The sequence below is a fragment of the Cornus florida genome, unplaced genomic scaffold (genome assembly GCF_030987335.1).
Source record: "Cornus florida cultivar Cherokee Brave unplaced genomic scaffold, ASM3098733v1 CherokeeBrave_3.0.0_Hap2_Chr02, whole genome shotgun sequence".
Classification (NCBI taxonomy): domain Eukaryota; kingdom Viridiplantae; phylum Streptophyta; class Magnoliopsida; order Cornales; family Cornaceae; genus Cornus; species Cornus florida.
This window is the reverse complement of record NW_026775572.1, coordinates 86,596,862-86,619,990: the sequence shown is the minus strand read 5'-3', so window position 1 is coordinate 86,619,990 and position 23,129 is coordinate 86,596,862. Positions and strand designations below refer to the sequence as shown.

The following is a 23,129-nucleotide window of genomic DNA, read 5'->3' as shown; positions in this document are numbered from 1 at the left end:
AACCAAGCTGCTTTGCACATTGCTGCAAATCCGGTATACCATGAGCGAACCAAGCATATAGAAATCGACTGCCATCTCATTCACGAAAAATTGCAAGCCAGTATTGTTCTCACTCTTCATGTTTCTTCTTCTCATCAGATTGGCGATCTCTTCACCAAACCGTCGGGCTCCGACCACTTTAGTTTTCTCATTCACAAGCTAGGTGTGCACAACATCCACACTCCACCTTGAAGGGGAGTCTTACCATGTAGCCAGCACAATTCATGGGTCAATTTTGGATTAATATGACATAATTTATTTAATTTTATTTTCCTTCTTTAGGCCTTATGCTCGTAGCCTTGATTATAGCCATTCTCTCGTATATATGGGACCATCGTGTATAGCTAGTATACATATAATGAAATAAATATACAGTATCTTCCACAAATAATCTCCTTTTCTTTCAATACTTCACATCAGCAAACTCAGACATTCTTGTAAAACTTATCTACGGTAATAGATTATAAATATAGATAACTTTTTATTTAGAAAAAATGATATAAAATATAAATATAAATAACTATTTATTTAGAAAAAAAATGATATATATATATATATATATTGGTAAACAAATAATAAATATACCGTACTTCATAGGCGCCAAACCAAACCAGAGTCCTGCACCCAAAAGCATTCCGATGCTATAAGAATAAAAATTTAATAAATAAAAAATCATTTTTTGGTAATTAAAATAAAAAAATCCCTTTCGGTAATTAAAAATAATAATAATAATAAAAACTTTTCTCTTTCTTTTATTTATGTTTTTTAGGGTCGACTTGGCTACCATAGAACAGAGACAGAGTCCCAGTCTCTCTTGGGCTTGTCTCCTGTGAGAGATCACACACACCTATTCTTAATATATGTATATACACACTCAGAGACACACAAATAGAGGGCGAGAGAGAGCGTGCACGCATGAAGAGAGTACAGAGGAGCAATGAAAAAAAAAGAAAGCAGAAGGAGAGAGAGAGAGGAAGAGAGTAAGACCAAAAAAAAAAGTGAGAACGTGAAGAAATGAGAGACTCATTTACTCATCAGAGCCAAAAAAAACAAAAAAAAAAAACAAAAAAAAACAATTCTCAGCTAAAGAATGCCACCTCTCTTATACTACTACTACTATCGAATAACAACCAAACCAAACCCACGCATTCCTCCAACTCCAAAACAAACCCAAAATAGGTTGCCATTTTGCCTTGCCAGCAAGCAGTAGTACGATCTCTCTCTCTCTCTCTCTCTCTCTCTTAATCAACAACAACATACATATTATTCCGTATGTATACACATACATGTACAGCTCAGCTCATCAACAACGCACCACTCTCTCTCACTCTTCCATATGAGACTATCACCATTTCCAAACACTCATCATCACTATTGCAGCACCAAACTCATCTCTCTCAACCACCACACCACCGCCGTCAAATCCTCCTCCTCCGCCCACGCCGCCCTCAAAATCAAATGGGCTCAAATGGACACCACCAACAACAACCACAGCCACCACCGCCGCCACATCAGCAACGAGAAGGTCGTTGTCATACTGGGTCCAACTGGGTCCGGCAAATCACGGCTGTCCATCGACCTTGCCACCCGATTCTTCCCCTCCGAGGTCATCAACTCCGACAAAATCCAAGTCTACCGTGGACTCGACATCACCACAAACAAGATCCCAATGCGCCAACGACTAGGAGTCCCACACCACCTGCTCGGCGAGATCGACCCGGATGAACCCGAGTTGACCCCCTCTGAGTTCCGCTCACTCGCCGCCTCCACCATCTCCGACATAGCCTCGCGCCGAAACCTACCCCTCGTCGTAGGTGGGTCCAATTCCTTCATCTACGCACTCGTCTCGAACCGATTCGACCCTGATTCGGACATGTTCGACGATTCACGGACAACAGATTCAATCTGTACGGACCTCCGTTACGATTGTTGTTTTCTATGGGTGGATGTCTCTTTGCCGGTGTTGAACCAGTACCTGACCGAGCGAGTCGACGACATGCTCGTCTCCGGCATGTTCGACGAATTAGCTGAGTTCTTTGAATCGGACGAGTCAGGGAATGAAACTCGGACCGGGTTGAGGAAAGCGATAGGAGTGCCCGAGTTTGAGAGGTACTTCAAAAAGTTGCGTCCCGAGGAGGATGTGAGGGTGAAAAGGGTGGTATATGATGAAGCTGTGAGGGCTATCAAGGACAACACGTGTCAGCTGGCGAAGAGGCAGGTGGGGAAGATCCAACGGCTGAGGGACGCCGCCGGATGGAAGCTGCGGAGGTTGGACGCCACGGAGGCGTTCAGGACCGCAATGGGGGTGGGTGGGTCAGATTCCGGCAGGTGGTCAGATATTTGGGAGAGGCAGGTGGTGGAACCAAGCGTGAAGATTGTGAGGCGGTTCTTGGAGGGGTAGGTTTTCCAGCTATTTGCAATCCCCCACTCTCTCTCTATTTTTCATTACGAGTCTCTCTCTCTTACTTTTTTATTTTTTTTTATTTTGAAAAACAAAAAAAAAAAAACAAATTCAAATTATACAATTAGCGCTTGGACCGTGGCTTTGGGCGGTGCAATGCCTCGGCAAAATGGTGACCAGTTTTGGAATAGTGATGCGGCTCCGACAATTAACACATTGTTGTGGTTCTGATTGTAATTTTGGTTTCTCTTGCAACTTTTAACTTATAACTATATACGGAAACCCTTTTTTTTTTTCTTTTTTTCTTTTTTTGTTGTCTCTCTCACTCTCTCTCTCTCTTTATATTCTATACATTGGACATTTATTGTTGAGATGGGAGGGACTTAAACTTATGTTGTTAATGCTTTTAAGTTTCTAGTAAGATGATTTTTCTGATAATTATGTAAAGAATAATGAGACTACTAATCTATTTAAATCCTACTTATAAGTAAATTCTATTATGGGTCATCCAAAAGTCGCTTTGGAAGATTAGACCGCTTTTGCATTAAATTGCTCCAAAGGTCGTTGTTTCCAGTAAACTGTTGACAGACGAGTAATAGGGCCTCTCTTAAGCAGCACGACGACAGAATAGTAACTTATTGTTCATTACATAATTTTATAATGATTATTCTATACAGATCTTAAGCATTAACAATATTTAACAGTCATGTTAAACCCATCTTCCAGTATGGCAGAACAGGATTCACAGGATTCTAAATTTATTAAGAATTCAGAGTTAATTGAATTTACTGATGTTCAGAATAAATTGAACAAGTGGACTATTCCACCAGTAAATGCAAGCAGCATTTACAAAATCGGAATGCTCAATCTTGCTGACCTATGGGCAGTTAAAACCATGGAGCAGACGATGCAATTGAGTAACAAGGACACAATAATTAAATTATTGTCTCCAAGAGATCTTCAAAGATACATGAAGAAATACAAGTATATCCATATAGGTTTAATTCAAATTGCTTTTAAACCTTTAACTTTACTTGGTATGGATACTTGTATTCAAGCAACACTTAGGGATGCTAGGTGTTTAGACTTTCACCCTTCTTCGATGGGTACACTGGAAACCAGTCTATGTCCTGGACCGGTTTACTTTGATGTATATCCTAGTCTGAATCTATCTTTAACAAATAGAAACATATATGAAGCAACTAGTCTTCGTGTACAGACTCATGGGTATAATTTCTTACCTGGATCGGAGGTGATAAGTGTAATTTATCGCATCCATTATAAGGTACTTGATACCTACTGTCCGAAAGTCATTCACAAAAACTCTAAAGGAGTAACAGCGATATGGGATACAAACATGTTCACTTCAAATGTTGCCACAAAAAGATGATTCCTTGGAGTGAAATAACGGTCCCTGACCATTGGACAATTCCTACTGCAGTTCCTGCACAACCTATCCTCAGTAGGAATTTGGACTATGTTATCCAGGATAATAATGGTGATGTTCTTCTTAATTTCCGAAGATATTTAGATCTACCCAGATCTACATCATCTAGAGGAATTAATTTTCCTTATAAGGTTTCCTACCCTCCTTCTCGCAACTCTGTTTCAGGAATGTCTAAGGACAAAGATGAATTCACAGAGGCTGATCGACTCAAGCTGAAGGGAATCCAGCAATCACAGAATAAAATTCCACAAACTGTTTATGAACCAGCACCAAAGAATACATCACGTCGGGAATTTGGAATAGAGTTCAGTCCCACACCCTCAGAAATGGGTGTTGAAGAAAAGGCTGAAGACAGAAGTGAAGAAATAGATGAATATTAGTTTTAATAGATTTTACGCCAGATCGAAAAGCCATTAATGCTTAATTTCAGCAGGAAAAATATCAAGAGTTTAGAAATTGGTATTTTAAAACTTTTGATAAAGAAAAATTTAAGTTTTATAAAACATAATTTTATGACTATCTTCAAGAAAATCAAATGGTTATACCTTTTGTTTCTTGGTTTTGTCTGACACATCATTCCATTATGAATTTAAATATTTTGGATGATTTTCTGAAAACATGGACCACTAAAACTGATAAAGTTATTAACTTGGTCCATCCCCCTACTGAAGCTCTACTTTTGAAAACCACAGACCAGGATACTAGTTCTAAAGTATAGACTAAGGCTTATAGCCAACTAGCTTCCTATCTTCCAAACAGTGATAAAGAAACCAGCTTTATTATAAAGGAAAATATTTATAAAGTATACCGACAGAATATTTATACTAATGTCTGTATGCAAACGATAGGGTCCCAATTGGGAAGAATTAAGACAGGTGTAGACACTATATTAAATATTCTTAATACTAAGAACATCTCTGTCAAACCTTCCCCAGAAGCTCCCTTATCCAAGGCTCTTGTTCAACCTGCTATTGAGGTTTCAGGTTTCAAGTTGTCTTATCAGAAAAAGAATGAGGAATTTCTTCAACTTCTTACTCAGAAAATTCAAGGACTTAAAATCCAAACTTTGTCTCATACTGAATCTGACACTGTTTCTGAAAATGAATTTGCTCCTCATATTGAGGATTTTCAAGCTGCTTTTTCAATCTCAAACATGCCTGATTTCAACAGAATTGTCTATGATAAAAATATCCACTCCAACACAACCCCTACTCCAAGTAGATATTACTATCCTAGACTAACCCTATCTTGTATGAAGAGGATTATTTTCATACTCAGAAATCTTTCCATGGAAACCATTTATGAATGGAACATCGATGGTAAATCTGATTATCAGATTTATGAGGTTGTACATCAAATGTTAATGTACAGTTAAGTCTGTAAACTTAGCCAGAACAATGATCCAACAATTGCCAAATTTATTGTTGTTGGTTTTACAGGCATCCTTAAAGGATGGTGGGATAATGTTCTCACTGACATTCAGAAGGCAGAGATATTTTCAGCTGTCAAAATTGTCAAGGATGAAAATACTCAGTAAGAAGGCCCAGCTGTTAATGCGGTTTACACTCTCATCACCACAATCATTCAACATTTCGTTGGCCCCAAAGGAGCTAACAGTGAAAGGAGTAGAGAGTTGTTACAGAATCTAAGATGTCCATCTTTAACTCATTTCCGGTGGTACAAAGATGTCTTCTTAGCCAAGGTTTTACAGCTTCGTGATGCAAATCATGAACATTGGAAAGCAAAATTCGTGGATGGTTTTCCTACCTTTTTTGCTGAAAGAATCAGAAAAAAGTTAAGGGATATGAATAATGGAATCTCTATCCCTTACAGAAACTATACCTATGGTGGATTAGTCAACATTGTAATCCAAGAAGGTTTAGTTCTCTGTAATGATCTGAAGTTACAGTCTCAATTAAACAACAGAGATTAACAGGGAAAAAGGAATGAGGTGAATTTTGTGATCAATTTGCTTATCAGACTCCTTTATCTTATCCTAAAGCTAGGAAAAGACATAAGGTTGACAAGCCTTATAAAAGGAAATATTCCCGAAGGAAATATCAACAGAAGGTTGATGATTCCTATCCAAAAGCAAAGGGTAAAGGAAAGCCCAAGACAGAGGCTGAGTGTTTCAAATGTGGACGGATAGGCCACTATGCCAATAAATGCATAACTAAGGAGAAACTTAACAGTCTTCCAATCAGTGAAGAGTTAAAACTCCAATTGAGCAAATTATTGCTTAATACTAGTTCTTCTAAAAATGGATCTTCTGATTCCGAGGACATACTTATGGAATTACAATCTTCCTCTTCATCTGAAGAAGAAAATAGTAATCCAAAATATTCTTGTCACCAGAAGAATGACTATTACAAGGCAATTATTGAAATGAATGGGCTCAGTTTAAATGTCTTAACTGCTCATCAACAATCCTTATTGGATCTTATAGATCAAGTACAAGATCCTAATGAAGATCTTATCCAGGATGAGGACCCCTCTGCCGAAGATTATTGGGATTCTTTAACCATCCACTTGAAAGAAAAGATGAAGGCTCCCAAACAGTAGAGATTCTCTCTTATCCTACCGATAGAAGATGACAAAGCACTTTCCCCAAAGTCTTTGTTTCTACAGTACTTTTCTTGTTAGAAGTTGATCATTACTATCCGACAAGAAGACAGGACATAATGGCGGGCCATCCGACTGCATTATTCCAGCACACGTCTTCCAGCCACTATGCGGACTTCAAATTTAATTTTCAAGTCCAATTTTATGTATAAATAGAGGGCAATGTTTCCCCTCAATGTAATCTTTCAGTTTTCTTTTCTCACTCATTTCTAATATTTCTCAGTGTACTTTATTTTGAAGTTCAATAAAGAAGAAAGTTTTCTGTAAGTGTTTCAAAGTTATTGTTATTACTGTTTATATTGTATTATTATATTGTTCTAATTAAAAAATTTAATTAAAGAAGAAAACACATTAATATATAATATCAAAAAAAATATTTATTAAGTATCTTGTTACCTAGTGGTATCTTTTGTACTTCCTAAACTAGATGTAAAGTGGGTGTGTGAGTGGTTTATGTGTGTTTCTTTGTCAATGAACAAAAGAAACTTTTTATTTAATTCAATAAAAGGTTCTAATTAGAAAAGAAAACTCATTTATATATAATATTAAAAAACTTATTTATTAAAAAAGCAAACACGTTAATGTATATAAACTAGGGGTCACAATTCGTGTTCGTGAGTAGTGTCATGTTGTGTCATACCCCTAATTTTAAAAGGACAGTTCTGGAATTTAATTATTGTATTTAATTACGTTTTTATTAAGTTAATTGTTTTAATTGTCTGTTTATTTGTTTTTATCTGTTTAATTGCTCATTTTATTGTATTAATTGTTTTATGTGTTTAGTTGTGAATTTGTTGGTTTAATTGTTTCATTGGATTTAATTAATTATTTGAATTTTGTGACTTGTTTAAGTATTGTAATTTATTTATTCTATTTAATTCTCTAATTGTTTATTGATTGGGTTTAATTATTTGATGAAATTTTTTTCTTTAAATAGAATTAATTATTAAATGATTTAATTAAGTAAATGAGTTTTTTACGTTAGTAGGATTAATTAGGGTTTTGGTTTTAGAAGTCACATATGTAGCCGACATAATTAAGCATTAATTAGGTTTCATATGGGCCGACTAAGGATTTAGTTTAGGGTTTAAATTAAACTAGGGTTTTGTGTAAACTTATAAACCTATAAATATATCTGTATAAGGCGGTCAAGGGTTTAGAACCCTAACCACGTTGTGGAGACAGAAGAAACAGAGAGGAGGAAAACCAAAGGGGCACCGGGAAAACTTAGAAGAAAGACGTTGAGATTTCTGAACCGAGTCTCACAGGCAAGTTTTATAACTAGCTCTACCTCTTTGACCTGTGTTCTTTGCATCCCTAACACAATCTCAGGATGAAATAAGGATTAAAACAAATCTGGTTCGCATTCTTGCATTGTTTAATAAACATATGTTTATGATCTGTTAAATTGTTTGTTTTACAGTGTTGTTGTTTTACTGTTTTGTTTTACTTAATTCATGATTTTAATGATGTCAATTGATGGATTAAGAATTTTAATAGTTCTAAAACATAATGGGAAATCTTAAAATTAATCTGGGACGCAGGGCTAGATGCCTGAAACAGTGTGTGTTCTTGTATGGATTTCAATCCACTTAGGAGCTGTTTTGTGTAACTCTTGCTCCAATTGAATTCAATTAATGAATGATGAATTTAAATTACTCTGGAATACCCTAGGACTTAGTTTTAAATCAACAAGAAACTTGGGTTGGAGGAACAAAGTTGTCGGAGTTGGAGAAGAAGTTGAACAGTATGTTTTCTTTTAGGTGCATGTTAATCATTTTTAAATTATTTTGTTTAATTCTTGTTCCCACTGAATGTGATTATTAATCAAGGAAGTTAATTAACTTTTGAACACCCAAGGACTTAATTTTAATCAGCAAGAAATTTGGTTTGGAGGATCAACACAGCCGGACACCGCCGGAATTAGAAAAACGACGCACAGGGGAAGGAGCCTGCTCTATTTCAAGTAGAGCAGGCTCAATTAAAAAGTGGAGCAGGCTCTACTTTGTAGTAGAGCCGGCTCTACTTGGTAGTGGAGGCAGCTCCACTTTGGGTGGAGCCGGCTCCTTTGTGGGTTTTCATTTTTTTTTGGTTTTCTGCGAGACTGCTAGCTACTGTGCTTGGGTTAATTGGTTTCCAGGGGCAACTGAGAGTTTAATTAGAGGTTCTCAGTGATGTTTAAATTCTATTAAAACTTCAGAAGGCATGGAAATACATATTATACCATAGAAGGTTAGTAGAAGGGATGTTATGAAACTGTTAAGAAAGTTTACATGGTTGCCTTGTGCGGATGATTCAAGTTGTTTAATTTTAATTTAGCATTTGAATTAGGAGTTTGATAAGTAAATCATATAACAGGGGTATGGGATTAAGCCTATTAACTAATATAAATTCAGTTAATATTTAATAAGGAACTAGCTGATGGTTACCAAAACAATTGTTTATGTCAACTTATGGGATGTTGTGGAGTAATTACAAGTAAGCATGTAGATACTGTTAATGTTATTATTATGCTTATTGTGAGTTACAGGATGGTTATATTTATTCTCTGCATTTAAAATTCGTTAGAGAATCAGGTACTGGATGTATTGAACAAACATGCTAGTTAAACATTCTTGTTATGCTTATGGTTGGGTATGTTGATATTGATATGTTATGCTGTCATATATATATTATCAATTCTGGATGGATGTTTTTGTATGCACCGGTATAGGACGGTGACATACTAGGGGGATTAGCTTAAAAATGCTAAGTCCTACCTACTCTGGAATAATGGATGGATTAACTACAAAAGTTAAGTCCTACCTGTCTTCTGTGTCAGATCAATAAATAATTGAGTGACACTTTGGTTTGGAATGGAATTTAAATATATTTTTATGATGCCACGATATGAGCCTGAGTCTCAGAGTCGTTGGTTAGGGAGTGTATATGCATTAGGATGCATAGCTGGCTATGATGGTTGGAATGTGTACCCTGCTAGGACTAGGTCGTCATGCCCACCTTTGGGTGCGCTTTCGTATGGTGCCTACTAGTCAGGTTGAGACGGGCCTGTAGTATAGTGAGAGTCCTGCAGTGTGATTATATATATATATTTATCTACGGACTATTAGCTATTGTTGGATTGGTTAGGATGTACATGCTTATCGGGTCTCTGCTTGGGTAGTAGTAGTATAGAACTTGCATGTGGGCCTGACCCACTCATCATTTTTCAGGTATCGGACATTTCCAGTCTAGAGCTTGTTCGTGCTGAGCAGGGACGATCTTCCATTCTACCGACGACGTAGGACTTCTTTCCAAATATTAGATTTGGATTTTATTTTCAGTTTTTACTTTCATTCAGTTTGGGATTTTTATTAGGGGTCCACTAGAGATGGATTCCCGAGTTGTTAAACTGATAGAGTTTTGGATTATCAGATTCTAAGTATTTAATTATAAAGGATTTTTACTTTTAGTTTCTTCCAGCTTAAACTTTATTTATTAAATTCATTTTGTCATCTGTGTTCGCTTTTAAAATATTAATTGTTTGATATTCCCTCGGATCTGTGCTCGGACTTGATCACCCGTGGCTCTAGAATCGAGGGGTATCACAGTTGGTATCAAAGCACTCCAGGTTCAAGTGTCTCTAGGATTCTATCGTATAAGACTTTCGCGTAGCGTTTTCTCTTGTTTAGAGCTTTAGGATTAGGATTCGTTGAATTCCTTTACGGTTCATTTAGAAAGTACTGATGTCAAGTGTATTCTGTAATTGCAGAATGTTTGGCACTAGGAAGAGGATGAGGGCCACGATGAAAGCAAAGAAGGGCCCAAAGTCGAGGAAGGTTTTTCCGGTGATTCCCCTACGAAGGCCGACCAAGAAAACGGGATTGGAGACCAGGGAGTTGATTCTAATAGGCGTTGTATCGGAGGACAAGTCAAGGAAAGTTTCTTGCGTGCGGGATTGGCCACCATGCTGTGGACCTAACACAACTTCGGTGGTGCTCGAAGCTGAGCCAAGGGGAGAGGAAGACCCCGAAGAAGATCAGGATGGAGGAGATACCGAAGCATCCGAGATGGAGGGCACCGGAGTTCAAGGATGACTGCTCTTTTAAGAGTACTTTTAATTACTAGTAGTGGAGGAGGTATTAGTAAGAATGTAGTACGGATTTAATCACGTACATTAGGATTATGTTAAAGAACACCTTACGGTTATTTGTTTGACAGTTTTGGTTTGAAAAGTTCTTAATAAGTAAACTTGTGGTTTTGGCTATCTCAATTTTGTTTATTGGAAGTTGTGTTGTGATGTATACATGAATGGTTTTATTAAACTGTATTGGAATGTGTACGTTGCGATAAGGAAAAGAAGTCAGTCATAGTAGGGTGATTGGTTTTTGGACAAGTAAACAAAGTTTTGCTTATAGGTTCATTTTCTTGAAATATGATGATTACCAAGGAGTTATAAAAGAACTTGTGTAAATCATTATGTTAGGTTTGGTTTAGAAGGAGGAATTCCCAGCATAAAATAATAATCTAAAAATAGGACGATTGCGGAGCATTTTGTTTTACCTTTTGTGTTTTGCTCTACGGAGTATTTAGAAACAGGGGAATTTTCATAGATTGGTTGTGGACATACATATGCAATAGACCTCAGGATATTTTTACCCCGTTGGGCAATACTACCATTTCTCATGAGAGAGAAGGGCCTGTGACACTAGATATTGGTAGACTCAGATTTCTAGCAAATTTTTTGGTCCTGGACATGCACACATATGGCATGATACTTGAGATGGATTGGTTATCACTGCCATGCTCAAGCTATTTGTATTGGAAAGGTCTATTGTGTTCACCATACCTAGTCAGGATATTGTATGTCGTCGCTATACCGCATTCTAGCGGGGTCAATAACACTTATTTGTTCCATGTGGAGGAGGAAACGGAAGGGGGAACTACTGTATTATTGGATAACATACCAATTGTATGGGATTTCCCGGATGTATTTCAGGAGATTCTAGGGTTGTCGAGTAGTCGCGAGATCGACTTTGTGATAGACTTTGCTCCGGGCACTACACCTATTGCTAGGGCACCGTATGGGATGGCACCGGTGGAGATGCGAGAGCTGAAGGATCAGATTCAGCAGCTATTCAGCCAGGGTTTCATTCGCAGGAGTACTTTACCCTGGGGAGCACTAGTGCTATTTGTGAAGAAGAAGGATGATTCACTCCGCTTATGTATAGATTACAGGGAGTTAAACAAGGTTACTATTCGTACCCAGTATCCGTTACCCAGGATTGATGACTAATTTGATCACTTGAAGGGAGTCACCTATTTCTCTAAGATTGATCTACAGTCTGAATGTTATCAACTTCGGGTTCGGGAGCAGGATGATCTGAGGACAGCATTTCTCACTAGACATGGATTTTATGAGATTCGGGTGATACCGTTTGGATTGACTAATGCACCTGCAGTATTCATAGACTTAATGAATAGAGTCTTCCGGGCTTATTTGGATCAGTTTGTTATTGTCTTTATTGATGACATCTTGATCTATTCTCGGTCGGAGGACGATCATGCTAGACATCTTCGCATAGTCTTGCAGACGCTTCGTGAGCACCAGTTATATGCCAAGTTTGAGAAATGTGAATTTTGGCAGCGGAAGGTGGAATTTCTGGGTCACGTGGTGTCAGAAAAGGGGATAGCAGAGGATCCGGCCAAGGTTTCAGTGGTGGTTGAGTGGGGACAGCCTACATCACCTACTGAGATTCAGAGTTTTCTCGGTCTGGTAGGATATTACAGGAGATTCATCCAGGGGTTCTCCAAGATAGCAGGACCACTCACTCATCTGACCAAGAAGGGTGTACAGTTCGTGTGGGATGAACACTGTCGGCGAGCTTTTGATGAGCTGAAAAGGAAGCTGACTTCTGCATCGGTTCTGGCTACTCCGCAGAGCGAGATAGAGTATCTTGTTTACACGGATGCTTTGTTGCAGGGTCTTGGATGTGTATTGATGCAGGAGGAGTGACCGATTTCTTATGGATCTCGGAAACTTAAGCCTCATGAGCTTAATTATCCAACACATGATTTGGAGTTGGCAGTAGTGGTTTTTGCCTTGCGTATTTGGAGGCATTATCTGTTGGGTGAGTCCTTCAGATTATTCAGTGATCACAAGAGTCTGCAGTACTTGTTCACTCAGCGGGAGCTGAATATGAGACAGCGCAGATGGTTGGAGTTTGTAAAAGACTATCATTTTTCTATACAGTACCATCCAGGGAAAGCGAATGTAGTGGCGGATGCACTAAGTCGCCGACCTGTTGGTAGTCTTTCTGCTCTATTCACTACTGAGTGGAATGCTTTGAAGAGTGTAGATGAGTTGTCAGACGCTTTTATGGCTTGCATGGTGGTTACACCTTCCATCATTCACAAGGTTTTACAAGCACAACTCACCGATCAGCAGTGTGTCGATAAGGTCGCAGAGATAGCTTCCGGAGAGGTTCCATTCTACTATGTTGGGGCTGATGGAGATTCAAGGTACAAGGGACGGTTAGTGGTACCTTCTGCTGATGGTTTGAGGAAGGATGTGATGACTAAGACTCATCACTCTGAGTTTCTCTGTTCATCCAGGAGGCGATAAGATGTATCAAGATATGAAGCGGCAGTTTTGGTGGGTAGGTATGAAGAGGGACATTGCTCTTTTTGTTTCTCAGTGTAGTACTGGTCAGATGGTTAAGATTGATCATCAGAGGCCGCCAGGAGCTCTACAGCCACTACCAATTCCGGAGTGGAAATGGGAGAGCATATCCATGGATTTTGTGGAAGGGTTGCCAAATTCTTTCAAGGGGCATAATTCCATATAGGTCATTGTGGATAGGTTGACCAAGTCAGCTCATTTCTTGCCTATTTGCACTGACTACACTTCGGAGCAGTTGGTGAGGCTTTACATTTCAGAGATTGTGAAGCTGCATGGCATTCCATTGTCTATTATATCGGACATGGATTCGAGCTTTATATCTGGATTTTGGAAGAGTTTTCAGCAGGCTTTAGGTACGGAGTTACACCTTAGTACTGCTTATCATCCTCAGACTGACGGACAGACTGAGAGGGTGAATCAAATTATGGAAGATATGCTTCGGTCGTGTGTTCTGGATTTCAAGGGCCACTGGGAGGAATATTTGCCACTTGTGGAGTTTGCTTATAACAATAGTTTCCAGAAGACTATTGGGATGGCACCTTTTGAGGCGTTATACGGTCGACCGTGTCGATCACTTGTTTGTTAGATGGAGGTTGGAGAGAATCGATTCTTAGGTCCTGAGTTCATCAAGGATACCTCTGAAATGATTACTCTTATTCGAGATCGCATGCGTACTGCCCAAAGTAGGCAGAAGAGCTATGCTGATCGTCACACTCGTGCTTTGGAATTTCGGGTTGGGGATCAGGTGCTACTCAAAGTTGTCACCGCGGTTTGTCGGTCCATTCATGATTACGGATCGAGTTGGAGCTGTCGCTTATCGGTTGGCACTTCCGGATAATTTGGATCGCGTCCATAATGTGTTTCATGTTTCCATGTTGCGGAAATTTCTGCGAGATGAGGATCGGTATCAGCATATTGATATTGGGGAGATTGAGTTACAGCTGGATGCAACCTATTTAGAGTCACCGTGTTGTATTGCTGACCGTCGGGATCAAATCCTTCATAACAAGGTTATCCTTTTTAGTTCGTGTGCAGTGGAGTCATCCCAATGAGGCGGAGTCCACTTGGGAACAGGAGGAAGTCATTTGCTCGCAGTTTCTTGAATTATGGGAAGAAGGTAAGAGCGAATTCCGAGGACGGAATTCCTTTTGTTAGAAGGGAAGAATGTAATACCCCTAATTTTAAAAGGACAGTTCTGGAATTTAATTATTGTATTTAATTACGTTTTTATTAAGTTAATTGTTTTAATTGCCTGTTTATTTGTTTTTATCTGTTCAATTGCTCATTTTATTGTATTAATTGTTTTATGTGTTTAGTTGTGAATTTGTTGGTTTAATTGTTTCATTGGATTTAATTAATATTTGAATTTTGTGACTTATTTAAGTGTTGTAATTTATTTATTCTATTTAATTCTCTAATTGTTTATTGATTGGGTTTAATTATTTGATGAAATTGTTTTCTTTAAATAGATTAATTATTAAATGATTTAATTAAGTAAATGAGTTTTTTACGTTAGTAGGATTAATTAGGATTTTGGTTTTAGAAGTCACGTATGTAGCCGACATAATTAAGCATTAATTAGGTTTCATATGGGCCGACTAAGGATTTAGTTTAGGGTTTAAATTAAACTAGGGTTTTGTGTAAACTTATAAACCTATAAATATATCTGTATAAGACGGTCAAGGGTTTAGAACCCTAACCACGTTGTGGAGACAGAAGAAATAGAGAGGAGGAAAACCAAAGGGGCACCGGGAAAACTTAGAAGAAAGACGTTGAGATTTCTGAACCGAGTCTCACAGGCAAGTTTTATAACTAGCTCTACCTCGTTGACCTGTGCTCAGGATGAAATAAGGATTAAAACAAATCTGGTTTGCATGCTTGCATTGTTTAATAAACATATGTTTATGATCTGTTAAATTGTTTGTTTTACAGTGTTGTTGTTTTACTGTTTTGTTTTACTTAATTCATGATTTTAATGATGTCAATTGATGGATTAAGAATTTTAATAGTTCTAAAACATAATGGGAAATCTTAAAATTAATCTGGGACGCAGGGCTAGATGCCTGAAACAGTGTGTTCTTGTATGGATTTCAATCTACTTAGGAGCTGTTTTGTGTAACTCTTGTTCCAATTGAATTCAATTAATGAATGATGAATTTAAATTACTCTGGAATACCCTAGGACTTAGTTTTAAATCAACAAGAAACTTGGGTTGGAGGAACAAAGTTGCCGGAGTTGGAGAAGAAGTTGAACAGTATGTTTTCTTTTAGGTGCATGTTAATCGTTTTTAAATTATTTTGTTTAATTCTTGTTCCCACTGAATGTGATTATTAATCAAGGAAGTTAATTAACTTTTGAACACCCAAGGACTTAATTTTAATCAGCAAGAAATTTGGTTTGGAGGATCAACACAGCCGGACACCGCCGGAATTAGAAAAACGACGCACAGGGGAAGGAGCCTGCTCTATTTCAAGTAGAGCAGGCTCAATTAAAAAGTGGAGCAGGCTCTACTTTGTAGTAGAGCCGGCTCTACTTGGTAGTGGAGGCAGCTCCACTTTGGGTGGAGCCGGCTCCTTTGTGGGTTTTCATTTTTTTTTGGTTTTCTGCGAGACTGCTAGCTACTGTGCTTGGGTTAATGGGTTTCCAGGGGCAACTGAGAGTTTAATTAGAGGTTCTCAGTGATGTTTAAATTCTATTAAAACTTCAGAAGGCATGGAAATACATATTATACCATAGAAGGTTAGTAGAAGGGATGTTATGAAACTGTTAAGAAAGTTTACATGGTTGCCTTGTGCGGATGATTCAAGTTGTTTAATTTTAATTTAGCATTTGAATTAGGAGTTTGATAAGTAAATCATATAACAGGGGTATGGGATTAAGCCTATTAACTAATATAAATTCAGTTAATACTTAATAAGGAACTAGCTGATGGTTACCAAAACAATTGTTTATGTCAACTTATGGGATGTTGTGGAGTAATTACAAGTAAGCATGTAGATACTGTTAATGTTATTATTATGCTTATTGTGAGTTACAGGATGGTTATATTTATTCTCTGCATTTAAAATTCGTTAGAGAATCAGGTACTGGATGTATTGAACAAACATGCTAGTTAAACATTCTTGTTATGCTTATGGTTGGGTATGTTGATATTGATATGTTATGCTGTCATATATATATTATCAATTCTGGATGGATGTTTTTGTATGCACCGGTATGGGACGGTGACATACTAGGGGGATTAGCTTAAAAATGCTAAGTCCTACCTACTCTGGAATAAGGGATGGATTAACTACAAAAGTTAATTCCTACTTGTCTTCTGTGTCAGATCAATAAATAATTGAGTGACACTTTGGTTTGGAATGGAATTTAAATATATTTTTATGATGCCACGATATGAGCCTGATTCTCAGAGTCATTGGTTAGGGAGCGTATATGCATTGGGATGCATAGCTGGCTATGATGGTTGGAATGTGTACCCTGCTAGGACTAGGTAGTCATGCCCACCTTTAGGTGCGCTTTCGCATGGTGCCTGCTAGTCAGGTTGAGACCGGCCTGTAGTACAGTGAGAGTCCTGTAGTGTGATTATATATATATATTTATCTACGGACTATTAGTTATTGTTGGATTGGTTAGGATGTACATGCGTATCGGGTCTCTGCTTGGGTAGTAGTAGTATAGAACTTGCATGTGGGCCTGACCCACTCATCATTTTTCAGGTATCGGACATTTCCAGTCTAAGCTTGTTCGTGCTTAGCAGGGACGATCTTCCATTCTACCGATGACGTAGGACTTCTTTCCAAATATTAGATTTGGATTTTATTTTCAGTTTTTACTTTCATTCAGTTTGGGATTTTTATCATGGGTCCACTAAAGATGGATTCCCGAGTTATTAAACTAATGAAGTTTTGGATTATCAGATTCTAAGTATTTAATTATAAAGGATTTTTACTTTTAGTTTCTTTCAGCTTAAACTTTATTTATTAAATTCATTTTGTCATCTGTGTTCGCTTTTAAAATATTAATTGTTTGATATTCCCTCGGATGTATGCTCGAACTTGATCACCCGTGGCTCTAGAATCGAGGGGTATCACATGTTGTGTTGATATAAAAGTATTATACTAATTATGTAAACCCAAATACAACCCATTTAATAATCGTGTCAAGAATCCTCAACACTAACCCATTCCGTTTATTAAACAGGTAAACGTGTTAACCCGTTTAATGACATATTTATCGAAACGAAACATTTAATATTTAATTAAATACTAAATAATAGAAAAAAAAAAATTATCATAATTAACCCCAATATTCAAAATAAAAAGAAAAATCATAAGGTATAGATAAGGTTTTTGTTGTAATGACTTCACTATCCATAATTATTGGGTTTAAACAAGTAACATATTATATAGGTCATATTTACAATTACATCGTATTGAGTTAAATGGGTCATAAATGGGTTACACGGGTTGAACCCCTCAACCCTAACCCGATACGGTTAAGTAAACAGGTTAATCATGTCGACCCTTTTATGACCCAAACTCGTTTATGCCAAATCCAAACCTTTTTAACTCGTGTCGTATTTGTATCGTGTTGTAATTTGCCATCCCTAATAAACATATATTAATGTACAAGGAAATCTAATTAGAAAAGATAATATATGATATTAAATTTTTATTTATTTAGTTAATAATAATATAAGTTGTAGGAAATTCTAATGACCTGGTCATTTTCCTTCCTTTCCCTTTTCTCCAATTTTACGAATAAATTTTTTTCGTTGATTTTTCTGTTACGAGTTCGGTTTCTCGTCACTTAATGTCGTCTCGAGTGCTCGGGAATGGTTTTCGAGACTCTTTCCTTTAGATTGACAACTTCCATAAAGGACCACATCATTTTCACATTTTTCGTTTTTTGAATCTATTCACTTTTCGTCTTTCCCCATTTGTCACTTTTTGGGCGTAACCTCACTTTTCGTGTTCGAAGTTGAGTTTTGACTTCATGAGTTTTCATTCCAGTTGTTTTCCTCGAAACACGTAACTTTAATTTTGGAGAAAAGCTCGCCAATTGTTTCATTTTCCCACAGGGGCGTGGATGAAAGGAATCTTCAAAAATATTGATGTTTCTTGGGGTATTATTTATAAATATCTTTTGAAGATATTTATTTTATGGGTTTTTAAGAAAATATCTTTTGAAATATATTTTCATTCTGGCCAGTTTTGCAGTTATCCCTTTTTGTAGGGGCCGTTGTGCAATTAACGAAAGTTATTGCAAAATGCCTCGTTTTGAGCCTGGATCCTCGTACGAGATTCATTTTCACTTTTCATCGAGTCGAGTACTCTTAGAATTTACTTCCGATCGTTTTCCCCAGTTTTAGGGTTTTCGGCCCTAGTTGTCGCCGAATTTATTCGGGGGCATATCTTTCTGTTCGGGCTCGGTTTTCGATATCGTTTCTTCCATTATTCATTTTTTTTCTCATTTCGGTTCTTTTTCGTTCATGCTGTTTTACCATTTGAGCACGTCTACGCAAATTTCACTTTTCCCAAAATGCCTCGTTTTGAGCTTGGATCCTCATACATGATTCATTTTCACTTTTCATCGAGTCGCGTACTCTTAGAATTTTCATTTTCCCCAGTTTTAGGGTTTTTGGCACTAGTTGCTGCTGAATATGTTTGGGACATATCTTTCTGCTCGGGACTCGATTTTCGACACCGTTTCTTCCATTGTTTATTTTTTTTCTCATCTTGATTCTTTTTCGTTCACGGTGTTTTACCGTTTGAGCGTGTCTGCGCAAATTCCACTTTTCTGGACCTGGCGGGACCCGTTCAGGGCACTTTTAAGGTTTTTCTATAAATAAGGGATTTTAAAATGAAAAGTCAACATTCCATCTTCTTCTTCCTCTCTTGGACAGCAACCATGGAAGCCATGGGGCCGCCACCCTTTTTCTTTCTTTTCCGGCCACTTCCCACTTGATAAATGCCATAGTGCCTTAGTATTTATCGTAGGCCTTGGCGAGGCGGTCCTTTCCCCCTTATTAGAATCCAAATTTGGCCATTTTTTAGTTCGGGTTTGAAGCCAAGTTTGGATTTTGGTGTGACCTTCTGGAGTTTAATGTTCACCTTGTTGTCCCCGACAAAACCCCGAAGTTTCGTAGGATTCGGCGCGATTTCATTTTGGTGGTATTTGAGATTTCATCTCAAATTGAGGTAGGGGATATTTTAGGATTATGTATGTATTGTATTGAATGCTTGCCATGCTTATACAATTTGTTTGCATGCCTTTGTATTAAATCTAGAAATTTAATTTAATTATTTCTGTGTATAAGATTATATTCACATAGATGTATATAGCTTAAAATTAAATTGTGGCATGCTATTAAATTAGGCCTTGATATGTATATTAACATATATTAAATTGAAAACGTTTGAATAAGTATTGAGACTTTTATTTAATTATTTTCTAGTTCAAAAATTTAATTCACGTGGTTGTATCTAACATGGAATTGATTTATAATGTGATATTAAATTAGGCCTTGTTATGATCTTTAACATATATGAATTTGAGAATATTCGGATAAGTTTTGAAATCTAGAGATTTTAATTAAATCTATTTATTGGTTCTTTTGATGTAATCAAATATTTGAGTAGATATATTTTGTATAGGTATACAGCATGTTTAGAATATTACAATTGATTACCTTGAAGGTTAGTTACTAAATTATAGCTTATTTAGTACTTGTGGATTAGGATGGTAATTTGTCTCAATTGTTGTAGAATATTCTTACTTTGTGTATAAATTGCATATTAAGAACTTGACATATCATATGCCACTTAAACTTGAATTCTAGGACATGGTTTGTGTGGATTCAATCTTACTTGTGCATGAAAGATGGTTTTTATGCTTTATTTGATTTTGTATAAGTTTGGTTTAACTTATTAATTTTGCATAAGTTTTGAACTTATTGATTTTGGAAAACTTGTAAAGACATAATACAGGTGATGGCTAGGGTTTGGCTCTAGTACGGAGACAAGAGTCTTCTAAGTCATAAGTGCGAACTAGGTAGTACCTTGTGGGTCGTAATTACCCAGAATAACTTGTTTGGTCGGAGACCACGTGTCCTAGTCTTTCCACTATTTTATTTCACATTCAATTTCAAGTTGTTAATCATAGATTACTTGTAGCTTGAGAATTGGTGTTTACTTGGGTATATAAATCTCATTTAGAATACTTGAAATTGTATACTTGCTTCTTGTGTTTAAATTGCATTTAGAATACTTGAAATTGTATATTTGCTCCTTATTTAAACCTCATAATGTATACTTGAACTTGTATACTTGCTCCGTGAGTTTAAATTTCGTTTAGTATACTTATGTCATGTATACTTGTCTTATGCGTAATTCATTTAGCTTAGTATACTTGTGCTTGTATACTTGATTTATGAGTTTTCCATATTATTAGTGTATTTGTGTATGTATGCTTATATATTGCATATCTTGTTTTAATGTGGTTTAGAATAATTATAAGTGTATGCTTATATGTTGTACATGGTGTTCAACATTGTTTTATATACTTGAGCATGTATACTTGTGTGTTGTCGTTCATTCCAATTGCTAGTGTACCTTGAGATGATCCCTTAGACTCATTTGGAACATAGACGTTAGGTGGCATGACCCTTTTGAATTGTTTCACACTAATGTGATAATCTTGTAAAAAGTTAGGTCTATGCATGCTCATTCCCTATGAGTAATATAGGTTACTCACCCCTCGCTGAATACGACCTGTTTCAGGCAAGAAGACGTGGTTTCAGGATACACAATATCCCTAGGTCGTTTTGTTAAATTGAAGTTCTTTTAATATATTTTTGTTAACATGCAAGTGTTAGCATGTTTAGCTTGTCATATGAAATTGTAATGTAATGTTTGGTTTAACATGTTGGTTTCAATTCTGGATATGTAATGAGTGTCTAAACACTCCTTTTAGTACTCATTTGATATGTATGACATGATGCCAAGGGCCACAAACTTTAAAGTTCAAGTGTATGCATTTAAATTTCAAGTTTGCTTTTGAAAATGTATTTTAACCAACATTGGAGGTTTGACATGTAAAATCTTGTAAATGAATCTTAAAAAGGCCATAGGCCATTGTAATGCATTTAAAATGCCATTTTACACTTGCATGTATGTTCACATCGTCGCACATTAGCATTTTTTGTAAATTGATTATGCCATGGGGGATTCAAATGAGACTTAAGAACCCTTTCATTTTCTGGCGCATGGTAGGCCTGATTTTCACATTTTCAACCTATATCGGTCAACCAGTGGCTTATTTCGGCCGACCGGTTTCTTGTTCAATTTGATTTGAACAGTATTTTGTCAATTATAGTAGCCAACTTCCATTTTAAGTCACAACCGGTCAACCGGTTTGTCATTTCGGCCGATCGAAATGAAGGCTCACTTCTTGCATTTTCTTGGCTCACTTCAGTCGACCGAAGCTTCATTTCGACGGACCAAAATGGAGCTTCCTTGTAGATTTTGTTTAGTTGTTGTTTCTTCAGGCTTGTGCTGACTGGTTCTTTCCCACTCGACTTTATTGAACTTCTTTAGGCCATTTAATGGTGTACGTTGTTTAGTTTGAAATAGATCACACCTCCTTGTGAGTCATTAGTGCCGTAGGGTACCATTTGACCCTTTTCATTCTAGCTTCCGTATCCGGTTATTTCTTTGAGTTTCATGACTTTGTGTAAGGTCACATTATTGTCTTAGGGATGACATACATCTCCAAAGACTTGTTTTTATTTTGTTTCCGCATTTCAGATCCATTTCGGGTCATCACAAGATACACTGGGTTTAAAAAATCCAGGGTGGTCACAGGAATACTGAAATTCATTAAAAAGGAAAGATACAATATTAAAAAATCTAATTAGAGAAGCTGTTGATGCATAAATCTATATGACCCGATCCCACATTATTTCTTGCAATAAAGAGAGATGACGACCCTTGTCGACACTGGTATGGTGCCTGCCAACGGTTCTCCGACGATCAAGTCAGTGATGGAACCTATGAAATTTAAGCAGGAACTATATTATTTAATTCTTGCGTGCCTCTTTGGTTTGACAGAACTAAGCGCTTATAACAGGTATACGTCATTTGTTCAGAGTTGCTAAAATCGAGGAAATTTTCTGGGAAGTTAATATATCCCTTTGAATTTGAACTTTGGTTATCACTGTTTAAACCTAGTTAACCATCTTTATCTGTATCGTTAAAATACCCTAATTCAAATTATCCTTACCAATTGTCCCCCATTTCTGAGCTTGCTCGTTAAGTGCTGGGAATGTTAGACATTATTTTTCTTTTTTTTGTTGGGTCGAGTTGTTTTTAATCAGAACTAAGCATGTATTATTGCTTCAATCTTGTTCCTCTATTGATGGAAGTTGTTGTACTCTGCTAATCCTTTAGAAGGAGTAGTTATTCTGAGTTTCACTTAGCTCGTTCGGTTAATAAGATAAGTAAAATTTGTGGAACTTCACTCAGTTCGCCTCGTCTTTTAATAAGAGAAGTCTTTTAATAAAAGAAGCATATTTTACGAATATCACTCAACTCGCCTTTTAATAAGGAAAGTATATTTTACAAGCTTCACTCAACTCGCCCTTTAATAAGGGAAGTATATTTTACGAGTTTCGCTCAGCTCACCCCCTAATAAGGGAGTAAGCTTTTTTTAAGCTTCATAGACTCACCCTTCAATAGGGAAGTAAAATTTTACTAAGCTTCATGTTTATGAGTCACAAAAACCAATGGCGACACTAAATTTGGGACGGAGGGAGCATAGTTTAATATAATAAAATAAAAACTATAAAATAAAAGAACCTAATTAAAAGTCGAGGCTAGAATTTGATTCTATGTCCTTAAGACAGATTCGCCTCGCTATAGTGCCAACGGACTCAATGGCGTCTATCTCTCAGGATA

General features: G+C 36.9%; 1 protein-coding gene across 1 annotated transcript; it reads left to right on the top strand.

The window, feature by feature from the left end:
- Positions 1-1,216: 1,216 nt before the first annotated feature.
- LOC132288038 (adenylate isopentenyltransferase) lies at positions 1,217-2,915 on the top strand. Its single transcript, XM_059789835.1, has one exon. The coding sequence runs from the start codon at positions 1,376-1,378 to the stop codon at positions 2,438-2,440; it is 1,065 nt and encodes a 354-aa protein (XP_059645818.1). The 5' UTR covers positions 1,217-1,375; the 3' UTR covers positions 2,441-2,915.
- The last annotated feature ends 20,214 nt before the right edge of the window (positions 2,916-23,129 follow it).

Coding starts and splice junctions, on each gene's coding strand:
- LOC132288038 (XM_059789835.1), top strand. CDS start 1,376: ATGAGACTATCACCATTTCCAAACACTCATCATCACTATTGCAGCACC.